Raw genomic sequence first — 20,577 nt, 5'->3', positions numbered from 1 at the left:
TTTGCCACCAAACTCTTCGCAACATGTTTCAAAAAAAACCAGTATAAATCAAATAAAAATCACATGATAATTAATATACGATAAACATTTAGGACGAGTGGAAAATTGAGAAAATGTAAATCGTGTAAAAACAAAATCCAGTGTATTTTAATATAATATATGTATATAAATTATACAGAATTGTATATGCCAAGATTTTATGTCAAAATTGTCAGATTTGTTTTTTGGGTGCGTGGAATGTGGCGGCGAAGGATGAACCACGAGCTCGCCCAGCTCTAAGATGATCCCAGCATCCATAAGGTAGCTAAAGCCGGAAGGGTACAATGGGCAGGGTAAGTTGCAATGTACAGAACGACTTGGCAAGCGTGGGGCTTATTCGAGGATGAAGAATTGCGACCTTGAACCGTATATTGTGGCGTCAAATTGTTGATCCATTATTTAGATGAAAGCTATATACAGGGTGTTCAATAAGTTCGAATACTCTTTCAAAAAATGTTTAAAAATTGAGATTAAATTATTTCTTTATCCGGTTGCATTTCATTAAAAGTATTGTTTATAAGGAACGTTTGTAACATTTCTTTTGGAATGACCTCTATTTTGTACTTCTTCGCGAGCTTCAAACGTTTCTAAAACCCATCGCAAGCGGCACGCATCGTCTGCATGGGCATTTCGTTCCAGATTTTGAGAATTACGCCTTGAACTGGTCCAAGTTACTGACCTTATATTCGTAAAGCTTTAACATAATAAAGGACCGAACAAAAAGCTAAGAGGGTTCAAATCCGGTAAGCTGGGTGGTTGCAGTCTTTTGTCCAAAAAGTCGATGAAATTGTCCCCATATTAGGCTAAAATCGGCTCATCTCCGTCTTATCACTAGGCAACTGGGGGCATCAATCGTCCACAAAATCTCAGTTTTGAAGTACGCCGCAATGATTTTGAACTTCAAAAACGGCTATTTATGATGCCCCAATCCATTTTCAATGCGCGTAATAAACAAAGGATTTAAGGATTGATTCCCAGAGGAATGTAAAAGGGAATTTAGAGAAGCACTTTCGGAGGTATTCCTGGAGGAACTTCTCGTAGAAATCCCGGAACAACTTGCCGGTAGGGATTTTTGGAGAGATTTCCGCGGAAGTTCTAAGAGGAACTTGGAAAAAAATCTTGGAGGTATACGTGAACGAATTCTCTGAAAGAATCTAGTATGAATTTCAGGAGAAATTTTTGGTGGAACTTTTGAAAGAATTGCTGAAATAGATTCCGGAGGACTTCCTCGATAAACTTCCAGCGTAATTCGAGGAGCAACTTCAAGAATAATTCCTGGAAAAAACTTCCGAAGTGATTCCTGGAAGACCTTCCAGAGGATTTTCCTTGAGAAAATTCCGGAGGAGCTTCCGGAAGCATTTCTGGCGGAACTTTTGGAGGAACTTCTGGAAGAATTTCCGGAGAAATTCTAGGAAGAACTTCCGGAGAAATTTCTGGATGACTTCCCGGAGGAATTCCTAGTGAAACTTCCGGAGGAATTCCTGGGGTAACCGCCGGAAAAATACCAGGAGGAATTCCTAAAAAAAACTTTAGGAGGAATTTCTGAAGGGACTTCTGAAGGTATTCCGGAACTTCCGGAACTTACGGAGGAATTTCAAATGCAACTTCCGGAGGATTTTCTGGAGGAACTTCCGGACCAATTTCTGGAGAAGCATCGGAAGAAATTCTGAAAAATTGTAAATACATGAAATGGTCGGGGTTCAGCCAAATCGCACCTAGCGAGTTTTTGACTGGCTTGTGGTATTTTGCAAGCAAACATAAAACGGACATCATTTCATAACAATTCATGTTGTAGGATATCCTCAGTTATGAGGTTGAGGAATATTCGATACGGTTTGTGATCAAATTAATCGGCTAACCGAAAGTTTGAGTATAAAAATGGGTAATTTTTCGTTGGCGCTCGGTACCATTTGGCAGAGCCCCGGCCAAATAAGCTTACGCCGACCCCACGCTGCCGCGCCTCCACCACCGATCCGTGATGCCGCCGCTGGCTGAAAATGCTCTATCACGCCACCACCAATAAAATTTAAATCGGCGCACAGCTCTAGAAAACGCTCGAAACAATTACATCCAATCGTTCTGTGATTCGAAGAAAATTATTGCATAATTTTATTGTAATTGTGAAGTACTAATAAATTGATAAGTCCAAATTAATTATTGATAATTCGCATTCTGGCTACAATTTTTTTTTTGAAAACTACGCGTTATGTTAAATAATTGTCTTACAAGTGTTACACAAACCACGTAATGAGCCCTCGACTACGGTGGTCACGATTATGACCAACCTGTGCAAACTAATGAGACAAAGTTCAAAAACATTTTCATAAAATACGCAGCATGTTGTGCAGGGTACAGTGATCATAATAAGTTTTTCATTATACGTATGAAAATTATATAAATTGGATTGGGAGTGGATAAACGCGGAGTTTAAGATAAACTAGGCGGGGATGTAACGGTATTACTTTGTCGGCAGGTTTAACTTCTATTGTGTTCAAGGAATCGATTAATTATTCCTGAAACATCATTCTTTCGTGGAATTTGATTGTACTTAGAATCAACCACCTGAAAGGAATATTCATAGGCATTCAACCATTACCACTTATTTTGTCTGGAAATTACTAAGAGACTAGACTAATAAAGGTAACTGATTGGATAAAGAATTGAACTACGAATCTTCGCCCTTGAATTAATTATCCGTACATATGGAGTCGCCAAAATGCTAACATCACTTACCTGAATAGTTATAACATCGTAATATTTCTGAGCGGACTTACAAATATACATGTACGTACGGTCGCAAATAACTTCTGAAAGTGTTTTACAACGATTGAACTAACTTTGTGTTAAAATTTGCCAACTACAACACACAGAGGTTGTCCCTACTTCGGGTCCGTTTTAATAAAAATATATCAGCAGATAGCTAATCTGATACTTATGTTCCATTTCAGTATGGTGAGATGTCATTGGCATTAATTTGTATAATTTTCCGAGAACCTTTTGCAGAAGTTGAATATCAATTAAAGATGACTTTTATGCTTATTCTGCGGTTCATTACGAAAGCTTTGGCATGCCAATAATAGTTTAAATATGAATTTCGTGATAAACCACTGTCATCAAAATGCTGAGCTATGGCTGCACAACTCATGACCATTTTTTACTTCATCATGGTTTGTCAGGTGGAGGTATGATACGAAGTAGCGGCTGATGTGATTGGTTTATTTTATTGGAACGACCTAAAAAGCAATATGTACGACCGTGCGACATACGGATTGTTTTATTGGGGCTCAGAAAAGTTCAATTCAAATAAATATAGCCGAATTCCAGTGCAGGAAATATTGTGATATCGCTTTGAATTGAATTGTCATCAGAAGTACCTACTGTTTGTTTGATTGGAAATTGAGCTTTCCAATATGAAATAGTTTGATACCATATTTGTGATACAAGCACATTGAAACCATACAACTTGTTGCGAAAAATATTTATTTATTTGATCACCGTCAATTCTTTCATCTCCATTTCGTAAAAATAAAAACGCCCCTACGTTTCTGTTAATTTTATTATTTTTTGCTATGATCACATGAACCCCTCAAAGGGTGGAGTGTATTTGTTTATCATCTAAGAAAAAGTTAAGCGTTTTAGAACATTCAAGTTGAACTAAGCCCAAGGGGGTTAACTGATGGTGGGAATCCAGTCACATCAATAAGAGTTTTCTCAGAACGACTACATCATTGTACATATTCAGATTTCCGGGGTGTCCTTAACAATGCTAATAAATTCGCTTATGAATAATTCGTTACATTTGTGTTCCAACGTGTTTACAGCACTTCATCCGCCGGTGCCGGCTCGACGAACAGCTGCTTAGTGTGTTCAGAATCTCCCTCCTGTTCCCCATTATTATTTCTGTGTTGCGCTTCTAGTAGTGGTAACTTGGCATGTCTATAGTCGACCGAGCTTCTCCGCCAGGCGAGAAGTTTTTCATCAATTTTCTCCCTGCAAGGTAGTACCGATTCTTCACGGATCTCCGATTCGTTCGACACCTTGAGCGATAAATCTGGTCCGTTACTGTGGTTATCCTCCAGAACGGTAGTCGTTGTCATTGTATTTCCCGAGGAGGTTCGATCGTTCACGAGAACCAAGCTGGCTGAATGGCTTGGGGGCTTATTGCCGCTGGAGTACTCCTTTAGTCAGACCTTTTCTTCGCCGGGAATGGGCGGACCGCTACGAATGAACTGCAAGCGGACCGGCTTGTATTAGGGGTTGGAATTGCACACAAGTTGGTTGGAGATATTGGTGTCAGAGTTCAAGTTTATTAATGTTTACACGCGGAGGTCCCAAAAGCCACAACAAGCGAGTTTCGGTAGTTGGTTTGGAGTTGCACACAGGAAGGGAATGAGGCTCGATTAATGAGAGACGCTTTCACAAAACGCTACATCGGTACGAGGACAAGTACAGTAGATTGATACAAGAGTGTATATACAATTACAAAAGGTTGATACACAGCACATACACTGGGAGACATCACAAGAACATTTATAGTTGGTCAGAGTTTTAAAGGTTTTGTTACTATGAGTCTTGATTAGATACCGTATGTAATGTTCTGAGGAAAATTTGCTACTATTATCAGAAAGATTAGCAAAACAAAAACTGCGATTAAATTGAAAAAATATTTTTTTTACTAAACACCAAGTATGGCCTAACAACTATCGTTTATACTTAATGATATGTGGTTCTCATTCATACAATCGGATGAATACGAAAATTAAATAACTTTATATTTGCAGGCGGTGAGGTTTTCACTCTAATGAATTGCTAGAAACGGGTAATTTACAATAAACTAACACCTACGAAATGAAGCACCTACGTTCATGTAGAAATAAGATTTCCTTAGGATACGAATATTAATGAACGATTGTTACGATTGGGAATGAGCATCATATGTTCCAAAAAAATACTATATTATGTTATTTTAAAACTATTCGTGAAGTTTTTTCTGCAAACGGTAAGTTAATTTACCAACAGTTCAATTTGGTAATTTTGAGTCACTGTATAATTATTGACTTCGAACGGAATTTGTTATATGGTTTAGAAACTCGCATTATGGCAATGGAAGATAATTAGGTCGAAAAATGATATGATAGACGGCTCATTGAATGTACTACTGCTTGAAAAGAAAACATGTATATTTAATTTGTTTTGGGGCTTTTCAATGCTTCATATATTTTACTTAACGTTTCAATCCTACAGACTGATTTTACATCTGATAGATTTTAATGTACTTTCAAATTTCCAACCGGAACCTGCCACTCCTGATATACTATTCTTCCTAGCATTGTTAACTGAAGAATTTACATGTTTAAAATTGTTTTAGTTTGTGTTTAAAAAATAAACGAGCTCCCTATTTTTTTTAACAATTTGCTAAAAAAAATTAACTTACCATACCTAGGGAAGATAGTTCTTTATGCAGCTCTGAAGTAGGTTTTTCTTGCCCTATTTCCCTTTGGAAGCTCAGAAGCAATTCCTGTTAGATATTCGGAAAATTTTTATTTGAATATTCAGAAGAATAATCCCTTTGAAATTCGGAAGAGTTTTCTTTGAAAATTTTGAGAAATTTGGAAAAAAAATTACTTTCGATATTAAGAAAAGATTCCCTTTGGACATTAGGAAAAAAAATCCTTTTGAGAAATTCTGAAAATTTTCCCTTTGACAATTCAGAATTCCTTTCAGTATTTCGGAAGAATTTCCCTTCGAAATCGGACGGAATCCCATTTCCGGAGGGAAATTCTTTCTAATTTTCCGAAGGGAAACTCTTCAAAATTTCCGGAATAAAATCCTTGAAGATTTCCGGCCGAAAATTATTCCGAATCTCCGAAGAGAAATTCTTAAATATTTCCTAACAGAATTTCTTCCAAATTTCCGAAAGAAAATGTCTCGATTTTCCGAAATGAAATTCTTCCGAATTTTCTGCAGGGAAATTCTCCCGAATTTCCGCAGTGAAATTCTAATAAATTTTTCGTCAGAACAATTTCAGCTGTGAAATTGTTCAAAAAAAAAACTCTGAATTTCCGCGAAGAAATTTTTCCGAATTTCCGCAGGGAAATTCTTCCGAGTTTCCACAGGGAAATTTGTCCGAGTTTCAGCAGAAAAATTCTTCCGAAATTCCACATGGAAATTCTTCCGAGTTTCCACAGAGAAATTCTTCTGAAGGGAAATTCTTCTGAATTCTGCAGGGAAAGTCTTCCGAATTTCCGCAGGGAAAATCTTCTGAATTTCCGCAGGGAAATTCAGAAAAATTCGTAAGAATAGTCCCTTTTTCTAGCAAATTCCTTGAAATTCAGAAAAATTTCACTTTGGAAATTCGGAAGAATTTCCCTTCGGAAATTCGGAAGAATTTTCCTTCGGAAATTCGGAAGAATTTTCCTTCGGAATTTCGAAAAAATTACCCTTCGGAATTTCGAAAGAATTTCCCTTCGGAATTTCTAAAGAATTTCCCTTCGGAAATTCAGAAGAATTTTCCTTCGGAAATTCGAAGAATTTCCTTTCGGAAATTCGGAAGTATTTCCATTCGGAAGTTCAGAAGAATTTCCCTTAGGAAATTTGGAAGAATTTCCCTTCGGAAATTCGGAAGAATTTCCCTTCGGAAATTCGGAAGAATTTCCTTCGAAATTCGAAGAATTTCCTTCGAAATCGGAAGAATTTCCTTCGAGATTCGGAAGAATTTCCTTCGAGATTCGGAAGAATTTCCTTCGGAGATTCGAAGAATTTCCTTCGGAGATTCGGAAGAATTTCCTTCGAGATTCGAAGAATTTCCTTCGAATTCGGAAGAATTTCCTTCGAAATTCGGAAGAATTTCCTTCGAAATTCGGAAGAATTTCCTTCGAAATTGGAAGAATTTCCTTCGAAATTCGGAAGAATTTCCTTCGAAATTCGGAAGAATTTCCTTCGAAATTCGGAAGAATTTCCTTCGAAATTGGAAGAATTTCCTTCGAATTCGGAAGAATTTCCTTCGAAATTGGAAGAATTTCCTTCGAAATTCGAAAGAATTTCCTTCGAATTGGAAGAATTTCCTTCGAAATTCGAAGAATTTCCTTCGAAATTCGGAAGAATTTCCTTCGAAATTGGAAGAATTTCCTTCGAAATTGGAAGAATTTCCTTCGAAATTGGAAGAATTTCCTTCGAAATTCGAAGAATTTCCTTCGAAATTCGGAAGAATTTCCTTCGAAATGCGGAAGAATTTCCTTCGAAATGCGGAAGAATTTCCTTCGAAATGCGGAAGAATTTCCTTCGAATTCGGAAGAATTTCCTTCGAAATTGGAACAATTTCCTTCGAAATTCGGAAGAATTTCCTTCGAATTCGAAGAATTTCCTTCGAAATTCGAAGAATTTCCTTCGAAATTGGAAGAATTTCCTTCGAAATTGGAAGAATTTCCTTCGAATTCGAAGAATTTCCTTCGAATTCGGAAGAATTTCCTTCGAAATTCGGAAGAATTTCCTTCGAATTCAAGAATTTCCTTCGAAATTGGAAGAATTTCCTTCGAAATTCGGAAGAATTTCCTTCGAAATTGGAAGAATTTCCTTCGAAATCGGAAGAATTTCCTTCGAAATTCGAAGAATTTCCTTCGAAATTGGAAGAATTTCCTTCGAAATTCGAAGAATTTCCTTCGAAATTCGAAGAATTTCCTTCGAAATTGGAAGAATTTCCTTCGAAATTCGGAAGAATTTCCTTCGAATTCGGAAGAATTTCTTCGAATTGGAAGAATTTCCTTCGAAATTCGAAGAATTTCCTTCGAATTCGGAAGAATTTCCTTCGAAATTGGAAGAATTTCCTTCGAAATTGGAAGAATTTCCTTCGAAATTGGAAGAATTTCCTTCGAAATTCAAGAATTTCCTTCGAATTGGAAGAATTTCCTTCGAATTGGAAGAATTTCCTTCGAATTGGAAGAATTTCCTTCGAATTCGGAAGAATTTCCTTCGAAATTCGAAGAATTTCCTTCGAATTCGGAAGAATTTCCTTCGAATTCGGAAGAATTTCCTTCGAAATTGGAAGAATTTCCTTCGAAATTCGAAGAATTTCCTTCGAAATTCGGAAGAATTTCCTTCGAAATTGGAAGAATTTCCTTCGAAATTGGAAGAATTTCCTTCGAAATTCGGAAGAATTTCCTTCGAAATTCGGAAGAATTTCCTTCGAAATTCGGAAGAATTTCCTTCGAAATTCGGAAGAATTTCCTTCGAAATTCGGAAGAATTTCCTTCGAAATTCGAAGAATTTCCTTCGAAATTCGGAAGAATTTCCTTCGAAATTGAAGAATTTCCTTCGAAATTGGAAGAATTTCCTTCGAAATTCGGAAGAATTTCCTTCGAAATTCGGAAGAATTTCCTTCGAAATTCGGAAGAATTTCGAAATTGGAAGAATTTCCTTCGAAATTGGAAGAATTTCCTTCGAAATTCGGAAGAATTTCCTTCGAAATTCGGAAGAATTTCCTTCGAAATTCGGAAGAATTTCCTTCGAATTGGAAGAATTTCGAAATTCGGAAGAATTTCCTTCGAATTCGGAAGAATTTCGAATTCGGAAGAATTTCCTTCGAATTCGGAAGAATTTCCTTTCGAATTGGAAGAATTTCCTTTCGAATTCGAAGAATTTCCTTTCGGAATTCGGAAGAATTTCCTTTCGAATTCGAAGAATTTCCTTTCGAATTGGAAGAATTTCCTTCGAAATTCGGAAGAATTTCCTTCGAAATTGGAAGAATTTCCTTCGAAATTGGAAGAATTTCCTTCGAATTGAAGAATTTCCCTTCGAATTCGGAAGAATTTCCTTCGAAATTGGAAGAATTTCCTTCGAAATTGGAAGAATTTCCTTCGAAATTGGAAGAATTTCCTTCGAAATTGGAAGAATTTCCTTCGAATTGGAAGAATTTCCTTCGAAATTGGAAGAATTTCCTTCGAATTCGGAAGAATTTCCTTCGAATTGGAAGAATTTCCTTCGAATTCCTCGAATTCGGAAGAATTTCCTTCGAAATTCGGAAGAATTTCCTTCGAATTGGAAGAATTTCCTTCGAAATTCGGAAGAATTTCCTTCGAAATTCGGAAGAATTTCCTTCGAATTCGAAGAATTTCCTTCGAATTCGGAAGAATTTCCCTTCGAATTCGAAGAATTTTCGAAATTCGAAGAATTTCCTTCGAATTGAAGAATTGAATTCGGAAGAATTTCCTCGAAATTCGGAAGAATTTCCTTCGAATTCAAGGAAGAATTTCCTTCGAAATTGAAGAATTTCCTTCGAATTCGGAAGAATTTCCTTCGAAATTGGAAGAATTTCCTTCGAAATTGGAAGAATTTCTTCGAATTGGAAGAATTTCCTTCGAAATTCGGAAGAATTTCCTTCGAAATTGGAAGAATTTCCTTCGAAGAATCGGAAGAATTTCCCTTCAATTAAGAATTTCGGAAGAATTTCCTTCGAATTCGGAAGAATTTCCTTCGAAATTGGAAGAATTTCCTTCGAAATTGGAAGAATTTCCTTCGAAATTCGGAAGAATTTCCTTCGAAATTCGAATTGGAAGAATTTCCTTCGAATTGGAAGAATTTCCTTCGAAATTCGAAGAATTTCCTTCGAAATTCGAAGAATTTCCTTCGAAATTGGAAGAATTTCCTTCGAAATTCGGAAGAATTTCCTTCGAAATTCGGAAGAATTTCCTTCGAAATTCGGAAGAATTTCCTTCGAAATTCGAAGAATTTCCTTCGGAAATTGAAGAATTTCCTTCGAAATTGGAAGAATTTCCTTCGAAATTCGGAAGAATTTCCTTCGAAATTCGAAGAATTTCCCTTCGGAAAAATTCGCTGAAGATTTCCTTCGAAATTCGGAAGAATTTCCTTCGAAATTCAAGAATTTCCTTCGAAATTCGAAGAATTTCCTTCGAAATTCGAAGAATTTCCTTCGAATTGGAAGAATTTCCTTCGAAATTCGGAAGAATTTCCTTCGAAATTCGGAAGAATTTCCTTCGAAATTCGGAAGAATTTCCTTCGAAATTCAAGAATTTCCTTCGAAATTCGAAGAATTTCCTTCGAAATTGGAAGAATTTCCTTCGAATTGGAAGAATTTCCTTCGAAATTCAAGAATTTCCTTCGAATTCGAAGAATTTCCTTCGAAATTCGGAAGAATTTCCTTCGAAATTCGGAAGAATTTCCTTCGAAATTGGAAGAATTTCGAAATTCGGAAGAATTTCCTTCGAAATTGGAAGAATTTCCTTCGAAATTCGGAAGAATTTCCTTCGAAATTCGGAAGAATTTCCTTCGAAATTCGGAAGAATTTCCTTCGAAATTCGGAAGAATTTCCTTCGAAATTCGGAAGAATTTCCTTCGAATTGGAAGAATTTCTTCGAAATTCGGAAGAATTTCCTTCGAAATTCAAGAATTTCCTTCGAAATTCGGAAGAATTTCCTTCGAATTGGAAGAATTTCTTCGAATTCGGAAGAATTTCCTTCGAAATTGGAAGAATTTCGAAATTCGAAGAATTTCCTTCGAAATTAAGAATTTCCTTCGAATTCGGAAGAATTTCCTTCGAAATTCGAAGAATTTCCTTCGAAATTCGGAAGAATTTCCTTCGAAATTGGAAGAATTTCCTTCGAAATTGAAGAATTTCCTTCGAAATTGAAGAATTTCCCTTCGAAATTCGGAAGAATTTGCTCGAAATTCGAAGAATTTGCCTTCGAAATTCGGAAAATTCCCTCGAAATTGGAAAAATTTCCTTCGAAATTCGGAAGAATTTCCTTCGAAATTGGAAGAATTTTCGAAATTCGAAGAATTTCCTTCGAAATTGGAAGAATTTCCTTCGAAATTCGAAGAATTTCCTTCGAAATTCGGAAGAATTTCCTTCGAAATTCGGAAGAATTTCCTTCGAAATTGGAAGAATTTCCTTCGGAAATTCGGAAGAATTTACCTTCGGAAATTCGAAGAATTTCCTTCGAAATTCGAAGAATTTCCTTCGAAATTGAAGATTTCCTTCGAAATTCGAAGAATTTCCCTTCGGAAATTCGGAAGAATTTCCCTTTGTTCCCTTAAGTTGCAGAAAATTGCAAATTTTAATTTATTATTCGATGTTTTTGGGAAAATGTGTCTCCTGGAACATTTTTTCGAAGAGGTATGTACCACCTTGACACCGGTTCATATGTATCAATCAAGTCAAGAATTGTCGGTAATTTTTGAACGAAATTATTGCCTAGTGTTTAGTCAGATTACGCACAATTTCATTCCTAATAAAAGAGGTTTTCAGTAATATGGGAAACGTATTTCTTATTACGCCCAAAATGTCAGATATGCAGTTTTATGATCAAACGGTTCATTTGTTCGTCTATAGTATACACTCCAATACAAAAAATCTACAATCAATGATTTTCACTCGTGATAGCTAAAGAAGAGCATGTGAACACTGTTTTCAGTTTTAAAATAATTTATTCTTCCTTATAAACATTTTCATAAATAAACTCACATCACATTTCATAACAGAACTTAGAGACAAACTAGAGGATTACTTAACATTTTTTTATACATTTTATTCACATAGATTCAGTTTGCTAGCTGGTGTAAATAGATCTAGCAGTAGGTACTAGTAACAGTCATTACAGAGGAATGCCTAGCCTTTCGCTTCAGGTGTGATGGTACAATAGGACGGGTTGTGATGCCGGACCAATTTGGGGATTGTGCATTCAAACATCGATATACAGGGAATAGACAACATTGGGTGAAATAAATATAAATTGGTAAAATTTTGCCTTCGGGGTTCAAATTAGTCGTTCTTTAATGGGGTTAGGACTCAAGCAGGGTACGGTTAGTGCAGATATCTGTCACAGAACAAAGAACGCCTGAAGACGGCGAGTTAGCCTCATTATTGCTTTATCACTCCTAATAAGAAACTGCTTGTTTGTTTGATTTGATGTGTTGACTTTGGTCAAATTGTGTTGTTAGCGCCAGAGTTTCAACGGACAGAGTCAACGCAGGTTAAGGTGAGTTGCTACAGAGGGCTGCAACTCACTGCCGTCGGGCGTCTTTGAGAAGAGATTTACTTACGGACACTTGCGTTGCGGTATAGGAATTGGTTCGCGTCCGCAGGAATACGGTGCGCCATTTTCGTTTCACTTGTGCGATAACCTCTCCATTGAAGAAGCAAAATAGGACGGCTACGAAGAGACCCTTGAAAGAGAGAAAGGAAAACACAGTTTGATAATATTATTAATAATCTGCAATACATTTCTATATCAATGAATGAATTTGGGACAGAGGAGATCGAATCAAATGCTCTAACCCTTGATACAACAAAATACCAACTTACCTGGAACGATGCTGTGAACGCTGATAAAATTTCGTACGTTCGCTCATAAGGATGCCCTGGGTCTGGTCGGAACGGGGTTAGTAGGTACTGCAGGCCGAGAAGAGGTACAAGCAACAGAGTGGCTCTGTAATGGTTCCAATAAATAGAAATCAATGGCTAATCGGTTTTAAATGGGCACACTTATGCTTGAACTGAAATGGGATTCTAAATTGCGCCCACTTTACCTGAATGCTTGTAGTATCGTTCTCGATGGACCGGTCCCTTGTGGTCCCGCCGGAGCTTTCAGCTTCAGCAGAACTACCCGAATGATGTTGCACAGGAATAGTAGATTGAGCAGCATTAGGATGCACACCGGTGCTTTGAAAACGTTATCGTAAACGGTCTCGTTCATCCAGCATCTGAAATTAATGAAATGGATGTTGTTTGGAGTGCGCAACGTTTCGAGACCATGTTGACCATACGATCCTTTTCAATTATAGCAAATATCGCTCAATGAGACTTGACTTATGGCAAAAGTTTTCTAACTGACTGCTATCCATCTTGTTGGGCATTAATTATTGCAAGGAGATTGATGCTCAAAAGCAAAACATTTGATGCATTGGCCACTAAATAAGAGTAATAATATAAAATTGAAATAAATTTGCATTTGTCAAATATATTTAAACGCAAAAAAATCAATCCTTGTGGGTATCCCACCAATGTTTTGCTTCTATCTCTTTGCATGATTTATTGGATTTTTCAATAGTATTATGAAGTATATATATTTGAGTACAATGCATGGCAACAGAAATGAACGAGCATAAAACAAACAGAAAATAATCTCTCACCCCAAACACGTCCACCCAGCAAATACGTACTCTATTGTATCCTCCGGAGAGCCGGCGTACCCTCGCAGCAGTCCATACGTCGTGATCACGATAGCCGGAGTCGTCCACCCGAGCACCACCAGCCAGTTGACCAGCTTTTTCTCCGACACGAAGGCCGATACCAGGACCGTGTGCAGATAAAATCCTTCACACAGCATCCACGCGTAGTTGGTGATGAGAAAGTAGTGCAGCACCAGGTGCAGCGAGATGCAGGGGGCCTGTGGGTGGGATGTGGAAAGCGAGACGGGCAAGTCAGGGCTACGATATACGACGACGGGTGCGAGGTTTAATGAAACGTTACCAGTCAGCAGCGCGGAGAAAAGAAGGTTAATGAAAAGCCAAGCAGCAGCTTACTGTAACTGAACTGCATACTCGATTAGAGCAGGTGCCAGTTGGGCCAAATCTTGGTACAGTAGGGGTGGGTATGTTCAGTTTTGCACTTTGGAAACGGATGAGGTTATGAATATTTTCACATCAAATGCGATATATATTCGCTTATCATGTGTTTTGGCTGGCTGGCCTTACTGCATATTAAGTTTCGAACTATAGAATAATTGACTGTTAACACATTCAGTTGAGCTCAACATTTTTTATATTCTTTTACTGAGATTCTCACAGCCAAACCATTTAGCTCATGATATTTCAGTATTTTCTACCGTGACGAAAATTCATAAAAAAAAGCCGGAAAACTATGCCCGAGCCGACGAACATTTTTCCAAATAATATTTTTGAAAGCTATTAAAAATTTCTGAAATTTTAAGGATTTTGCATGTCCCTGAGTTGTGCGTAATAAGTATTGCCAAATCTGGCTATTTTCCACAAAGTTTGTCAAACTCAGGAACAAAAAAAATCAAATGAAAAGAACATTCTAAAATACTTAAGGAGTTGAACATTTGAGACTATCTTCCCAAAAATGTAATTTTGAACGGTAACTGGCTTAGCAATTGGTGTGGGGTCGTAGGGAAAAAGAATTTAAAACTAGCGATCAACGTTCAAATTTAAATTCACTCGTTTGGTTGCGTCAACGTTCGTTACCAAACACGGTGATAAGCTTTATAATTATTTAAAAAATCACTTTAATAAAGAAATAAAAAAAAAATTTTACCAAACAAGGGTGCCAAAGCAGAATCATGGTAAATAGCAGAGTGGGCGGATATAGCGAGAGTGAGAACCAGAGGAAAGGTTTCTCCTATCGCTGGTGATCGGGATGGTTTTGATGAGAAGAGAAGCCGTGAGCCGTTTCAAGGGACGGACGTGTTATCGACGAACGGGAAACCAGTGCGTGGATCGCGAAGTATTGGAAAAATCTACCTTTATTTTAGTATTAAACTTACTCCAGGTGCAAAATAGTGCAGCTTTGTCGGGTAGTGTATTCGGTTACCGATTAAAGCAAAGCGGTGTGAATGGTAGTAACTCGGGAACGCTGCCGACGCCTTTGATGTATATCTTGGCCGATACCCGCCAAAATTCTCCTCGTGGACTTTTCTTGCCGCAGCCATTAGTTTCTCGTCCGGATTCCTCCCATCGGCGTCTCTCGACAGGCTCCACTACTAAGTCGCTTCCCGCCAACCATCGCCGTGCTTTGGCAGCCAACCATCGGTCCGTCATTCCCCAGCAAAGTTTTTCCTATTTCACCGCCGACGAGCCGCCATTTCGCCGCTACCAAGCATTCTTCCAATCAAGCCACTCCAAGCCGTCATCGCTCGCAGACAGATATCAGAACGTCGGCTCCAGGGGCACGTTCACCTTAATTCGGGAGGTTTGTGCCATCGCCTTCAAAGCCTTTCTCATCACGCACCTGACGGAAAAGAAGGTGAACAAAAAGGAAAGGAATATGGATGGGAGAAAAATGGGAAGTTTGGGAAAGGGACCCTTGAACGTCTACAACACGTACAAAAGCTCATAGCTCCTTACCACAACGAGTTATGAACAACAGAATACTTTGAAGGTTCAGATTTCTGTAGTCAATTTCACTTAGTAAGTGTTTACCAAATATTTGGAAACGCAGTTGCGCATAAACTGGGCAGTTACATATTAGATAGTTTAGTCGGCAGTGACCTGTCAAGGCCTTGACTAAAACACTGCACCTCTGTTTAGACAGATTAGCTAAATAGTTAGCTACTATTTAGGAGATGGCTCTCGGATATATGATTTTGTTTGTCGACATGAATCCATTTGTGCTGAGTGGAAGCCCAAGAGCTAATCAAACGCTTCACCCAACACAATAGAATAGCTGGCTCAGGACCAAAAAAGTCTTGTGATGCTCCAGTGCGAGCTGACTCATCAGCCAATTGGTTTCCAGCTATGCCACCTAGCCTTAACTTGCCGTTTCACGGCTGGCAGCCATCGTGCTGCCTGTCAAAATTCGGCCGCCATAGCTGGTTAGTCTTCTCTTCTTCTTCTTCGTTGGCATTACATCCCTCACTGGGACATTGCCGCCTCGCAGCTTAGTGTTCGTTAAGCACTTCCACAGTTATTAACCGCGAGGTTTCTAAGCCAAGTTACCATTTCTGCATTCGTATATCATGAGGCTAGCACGATGATACTTTTATGCCCAGGGAAGTCGAGACAATTTCCAAGCCGAAAATTATCTAGACCGGCACTGGGAATCGAACCCAGCCACCCTCAGCATGGTCTTGCTTTGTAGCCGCGCAAAGTCCATTTCGGCACACCACGCTACTATGGCCACCCTCCAGCTACCACTACTGCCAAGCCTGCAGTAATCGAAGCCACCCAGTCAACACAAAATCGTATATGATTCAGCATAACATGCTAAAGTGGAGGCGACATGTTGTATAGGGAAGTACCTATATCACCTCCACTTAAGCATCTTATACGGCATCATGTACGATATTGCGTTGACTGCATCCTTTGTCCATGTTTTAAGGTCATCCACATTCATCGGAACGCTTAGAGCAGTGTTGTATATCGGATTATATGTGGTGGGACGCCCGCATACAAGAGTTTGTTCTTCTACGTTGGTGAGACGCCCGCAAGCCGAACAATGTTAGATACAATTCTGTTTTATTCTCCACAAAGTGAAGGGAAGGCAAGTGGAGTAGAAATGTGTGGCATGGACAACCCCATCATACCTTTGTTCTTCAGTCACATGACAGATCGTAGCAGAAATGGCAAAATTTGATTTTTGGTGAACAACAAGCTCTGAATGACAGATAATCCAATTTTATTTAGGTTTGTAGTAAATAATAAACTTAATAGTTTTGCCCAACAATACGACTTTAATGATGTTTGTATCGATAAACTGTTCTAATGAATTCTTATGCGTTGAGGTGTTGTCTGGGACAGTTTTCTCGCTTGTTTGTGCCAACGGGCACCACAACTCCTTGAGCCCTAGGCCTACTTTTGCATTCCCCGAGCATTTATCAGTTTACTTTAAAAAATCACGTTAATAAAGATTAAAAAAAAAGTTTACTTGGCGCTCTTTGTAAATCGACACGCAGTATGCTTCTCATAACCATTCAGCACCATTTTCTCGTTGTGCTATTCCCGATTATTGATTATGGATCGACTGTATGTTTTATTTTTATTTATTGAACGGCTACTCAGTCTTGCAATTATTACAACGAGTTTTTTTTATTTACCCGACGTTTCGACACGGGGATTGTGTCTTTTTCAAGGGGAAATATTTCTGTTGTTTGTCGTCGTATGTTTAGTCTAACTTGCACCACAGAGAACAGACATTGAAGCTGCACTCGCCATGTTGTGATAACTTTTTACTGTTCATTTTGAAATAACTTTGGAATGTCGCCGTTGTTCCGTGCAGAATCAGCGCTAGCGTCATAAAAAAATGCCACTGTGCGCTAGTGTCGTTATGCATGCAAGAGCATACCAGCGCCATCGTGTTTTCAAAATGATATTGTGAGTTGCAATGTCGACGTCGATGGCGTTGCGGTTCGGTGTGTTTGTTTACACATATTTTGCAAGAAATTTTGTTCGAGCCTATATGTCTGTTCTCTGTGCTTGCACCGTCTGTTTGTCTAATTTTCCTTCCGAAGTCATGTACGGACAACCAATATTGAGCAATAATAAGCTTTTATTTAAGCTTTATTTCGAAGTTTGTTGCAATAGTGTGGCCCCCCCCCACTATATTTTGAGATAAAATTTTTAACTTCTATATTTCTAATTTTAGCATTGTACGATGTTCTAGAAAGTTGTTCCTTATTTAATTTGGAGGCACTTTGCTGAAGAAACCATTGTTGTACGTCATTTGTATCATTTGTTAATATAATTTTAAATAATTATGTTAGGGTGACCCTAAAAATCAATATTTTGATCTTTGAAAAAAAAAATGCACGTTTTGGTTGCATAACCGAGTGAATTCATTGGTGGATTGCAGAGATACCGTCAACTGGGGGGAAGATGATCATTTTGAAGACAAAACATGCAATAACAATGTGTGTTTACATTTTAAATCGAAACAAATATTTTCAAAACATGTACTGCTATACGTTGCAATAATAAAAAAAATAGTTTACTGAAATGCGTTCGCATTTATTAAAATAAATTAAATTATCACACATTTTTTGAGTAATCTGGTTTGGGGTGAAGTTGATCAAGACAGCTCTACTAAAATCATTATGACCTAGTAGTCAAAATACACTAGGTTATTTGTATGAATGTTGAATTTACTACGTAAAGAAGTCTACGAAGTCAATATTTGAAACGAAAATAGCGTCATTTATGACTATCTCTCTCTTTCTTCCACAAAATACATTTTCATGATTATAATCGAAAAACTCGGATTTCTACCTAGCGGTAACATTACTTGAACGGAGAATATTGTTGACTACCGTTTCATAAAAAATTTGGCACTTTTGACTGACACATCAAATGATCATCTTCACCTCAATGATCATCTTCCCCCCAGTTGACGGTATCTCTGTTTTTCTTGAAAAAATCTGTTGTTTCCAAATGCTTGTGTTTTTGAATGGGGGAAAAGGGGGGGATCCATTTTTCCCTGGGTTAGACAGAGGAAGGGCTAAGGATTGCTCTGCATATTTTGGTATTGGGGAATTTGAGGAAATTTCGCATCACTGATACGAAACGCATCACTACATACGTGCAACATAGTAGCCTGATTTTCTCTTCTTCTCCTTTCTGGTTGCTCTCCGGGGAAAGAGAGCGTGTGGGTATAGCCTGATTTTGACGGTGCTATCTTTCGCGCCAAGAACAGCAATGTTGCCTGTGAAGTAGTTTCGCGATAAGCTCCAAAAAACTACAGCATAAATTAAAATCGATTACTAAATATTCGAACGTGGCACAGTGGGACGGATTGAAAAAAAGACGGTCAAAAGTACAAATATGGCTTAAAATGAGAACAAATGGGTTTATTATACTTACCGTGATGAAATTTTATCATTTTCAACTACATTCATAACGATTGTTGTGATTGTAGCATTCAGTACATATACATACATTTTCATGTATTTTACGTCATTTTCAAATGCCTCGGAAAATACCTGCGGGCCCTGGCGGGCCCTAAATTTGATTTAGTTTGAAAAAATATAATGTAAAGTAGTAGCCATGCGATTTTCAGCGCTGGGTAATGATGGGTAAATTGTTTTCTGACCACATGAAAACACCACGAAATGAGTAAACTTCGAAATAAGCCCAAATTCAACTCCATAAGCCAAGGGTGAATATTTCATGAATTTGTGATAAAATGTATGCAAATGATAGTTGATTATGTTATCTTTGAAGATGTATTGAGTTTGAAATGATGGAATAACAAATTTGAAAAATATTGCAAAGATATCATACTTTATATTTATATATTATCAATGGTGTTAAAAACAGTTTTCATGCCAACTTCAAAGGTACCCCAATGGGCACAACATCGTCAAATTGACTCAACCAAAGTAATTTACAATGTTTTATAACCTGCATAATGCGAGAAAAATATTTAAAAAATAGAATACATCATTTTGAAAAATGACCGTTTACACCGCAAAAGTCGGAAGACTGCGGTGGGCCGAGCATGTAGCGAAAATGTCGGACAGTAATCCGGTGAAAATAATTCTGGACAACGATCCGTCGGGAATAAGGAAGCGAGGTGCACAGCGGACAAGGTTGGTGGATCAGATGGAGGACGATTTGCGGACCCACCGCAGACTGCGTGGTTGGTGACGTGCAGCCATGGACCAAGCTGAATGGAGAAGACTTTTAGGTACTGCACAGGCCACTCCGGCTTTAGTCTGGTAATAAATAAATAAACGTGCTGTTCATAAGTTTCTTGTTGTCACTTTGTTTTCAGTTCGATGACCCAAACTGATTTATAACCTTGCAGTGGATCTCCGGAACTCGATACATATAGCGAAAAAGCGATAGCTCGCGCTTTCAAAAGTATTTTTCACATCTGGAGTGACCACCGTCCCTATTGCTTCTACACTAGCTCCGTGATTTCCACAACCACCAACTGCATGTTAAACAGGCTGAACTCGCTTCACCTAGAATTCAATATTCTGTATTCTGTTTTAGAATTGTGATGATCTATACACTGAAGTATTTCCTTAAGGTTTACCTGGCTTTGGTAACAGCGCCGATTACTTCTTCCACAAATGCAAAGAAAGTCATCTTTGTCGATGCATCCTGCAGTGTTAACCAGAACTTATCTTGGTTTCCCCGAGATCGCTGCTTTCAGAAAGAGGTTTGGTGATTCCTGTGCTTCCTTCGCTTTCGCTCTCGCCACCGAGCTCGGCTCATTGTTTTCTCGATCTATTTTGTTTGAACTGTTCTAACTATCTCTGTTCAAACTATTTTAGCGTCTACCGTTGATGTGCAAAGCATCTACAGATGAAGACCCTGCCAAGACTTTGGTTATAAAACTACGAAGCCTTATTCAGTAGAAAGACGTCTGGTTGAAAGGGTACCCTCCCACTGGCTTTAAACGGTTGCATTGTCAGCAAGACCTTTCTCATACAAACGGCGTTATCAATATCTGTATGACACCGAAGAATCGCTTCGCGGAATAAGGCTTTACAGTTTTGGACGGGATAACAAGGTGCTGCTGAAATGGTCAAAACCCTAAGTGATATTTTCTTATGCTGAATGAGTTTTGAGTTCAACTCGCGTAAGTGAGAATACCGAAGCCTAATTAGTTGAAATCTTGTAAAAAGTGAAAATACTCTCCACGCACTGCTTCTAATTAAATATTAAAACAGCGTGCAATAATCTCACTGTTTCATAGCAAAAACTGCCTTTTCTCGCTATTAAAGCTCTATTTTAAAATATGATATGATTTACTATTTCAAACATATCGCGTTTTGTCTATAAAAATATTATTCTTTGTAGTTTTTTACACTGCGCCTCTGCTTTCATACTTTCATTTTACGGTTA

The 20,577-nt window shown here is 38.1% G+C and overlaps 1 protein-coding gene across 1 annotated transcript in view; it reads right to left on the bottom strand.

Moving 5' to 3' along the window:
* Positions 1–3,577: 3,577 nt before the first annotated feature.
* Positions 3,578–20,577, bottom strand: part of LOC134213372 (calcitonin gene-related peptide type 1 receptor) — a 291,025-nt gene continuing 274,025 nt past the window's right edge. The window contains 5 exon segments of the mRNA XM_062692383.1: positions 3,578–4,268; positions 12,094–12,216; positions 12,356–12,479; positions 12,580–12,753; positions 13,213–13,439. Of these exon segments, the coding sequence (XP_062548367.1) occupies positions 3,855–4,268; positions 12,094–12,216; positions 12,356–12,479; positions 12,580–12,753; positions 13,213–13,439 (1,062 nt within the window). The 3' untranslated portion in view covers positions 3,578–3,854.

The sequence above is a fragment of the Armigeres subalbatus genome, chromosome 2 (genome assembly GCF_024139115.2).
Source record: "Armigeres subalbatus isolate Guangzhou_Male chromosome 2, GZ_Asu_2, whole genome shotgun sequence".
Taxonomy (NCBI): domain Eukaryota; kingdom Metazoa; phylum Arthropoda; class Insecta; order Diptera; family Culicidae; genus Armigeres; species Armigeres subalbatus.
Note: the sequence above shows the minus strand (reverse complement) of the source record. Positions and strands in the feature narration are given on the sequence as shown.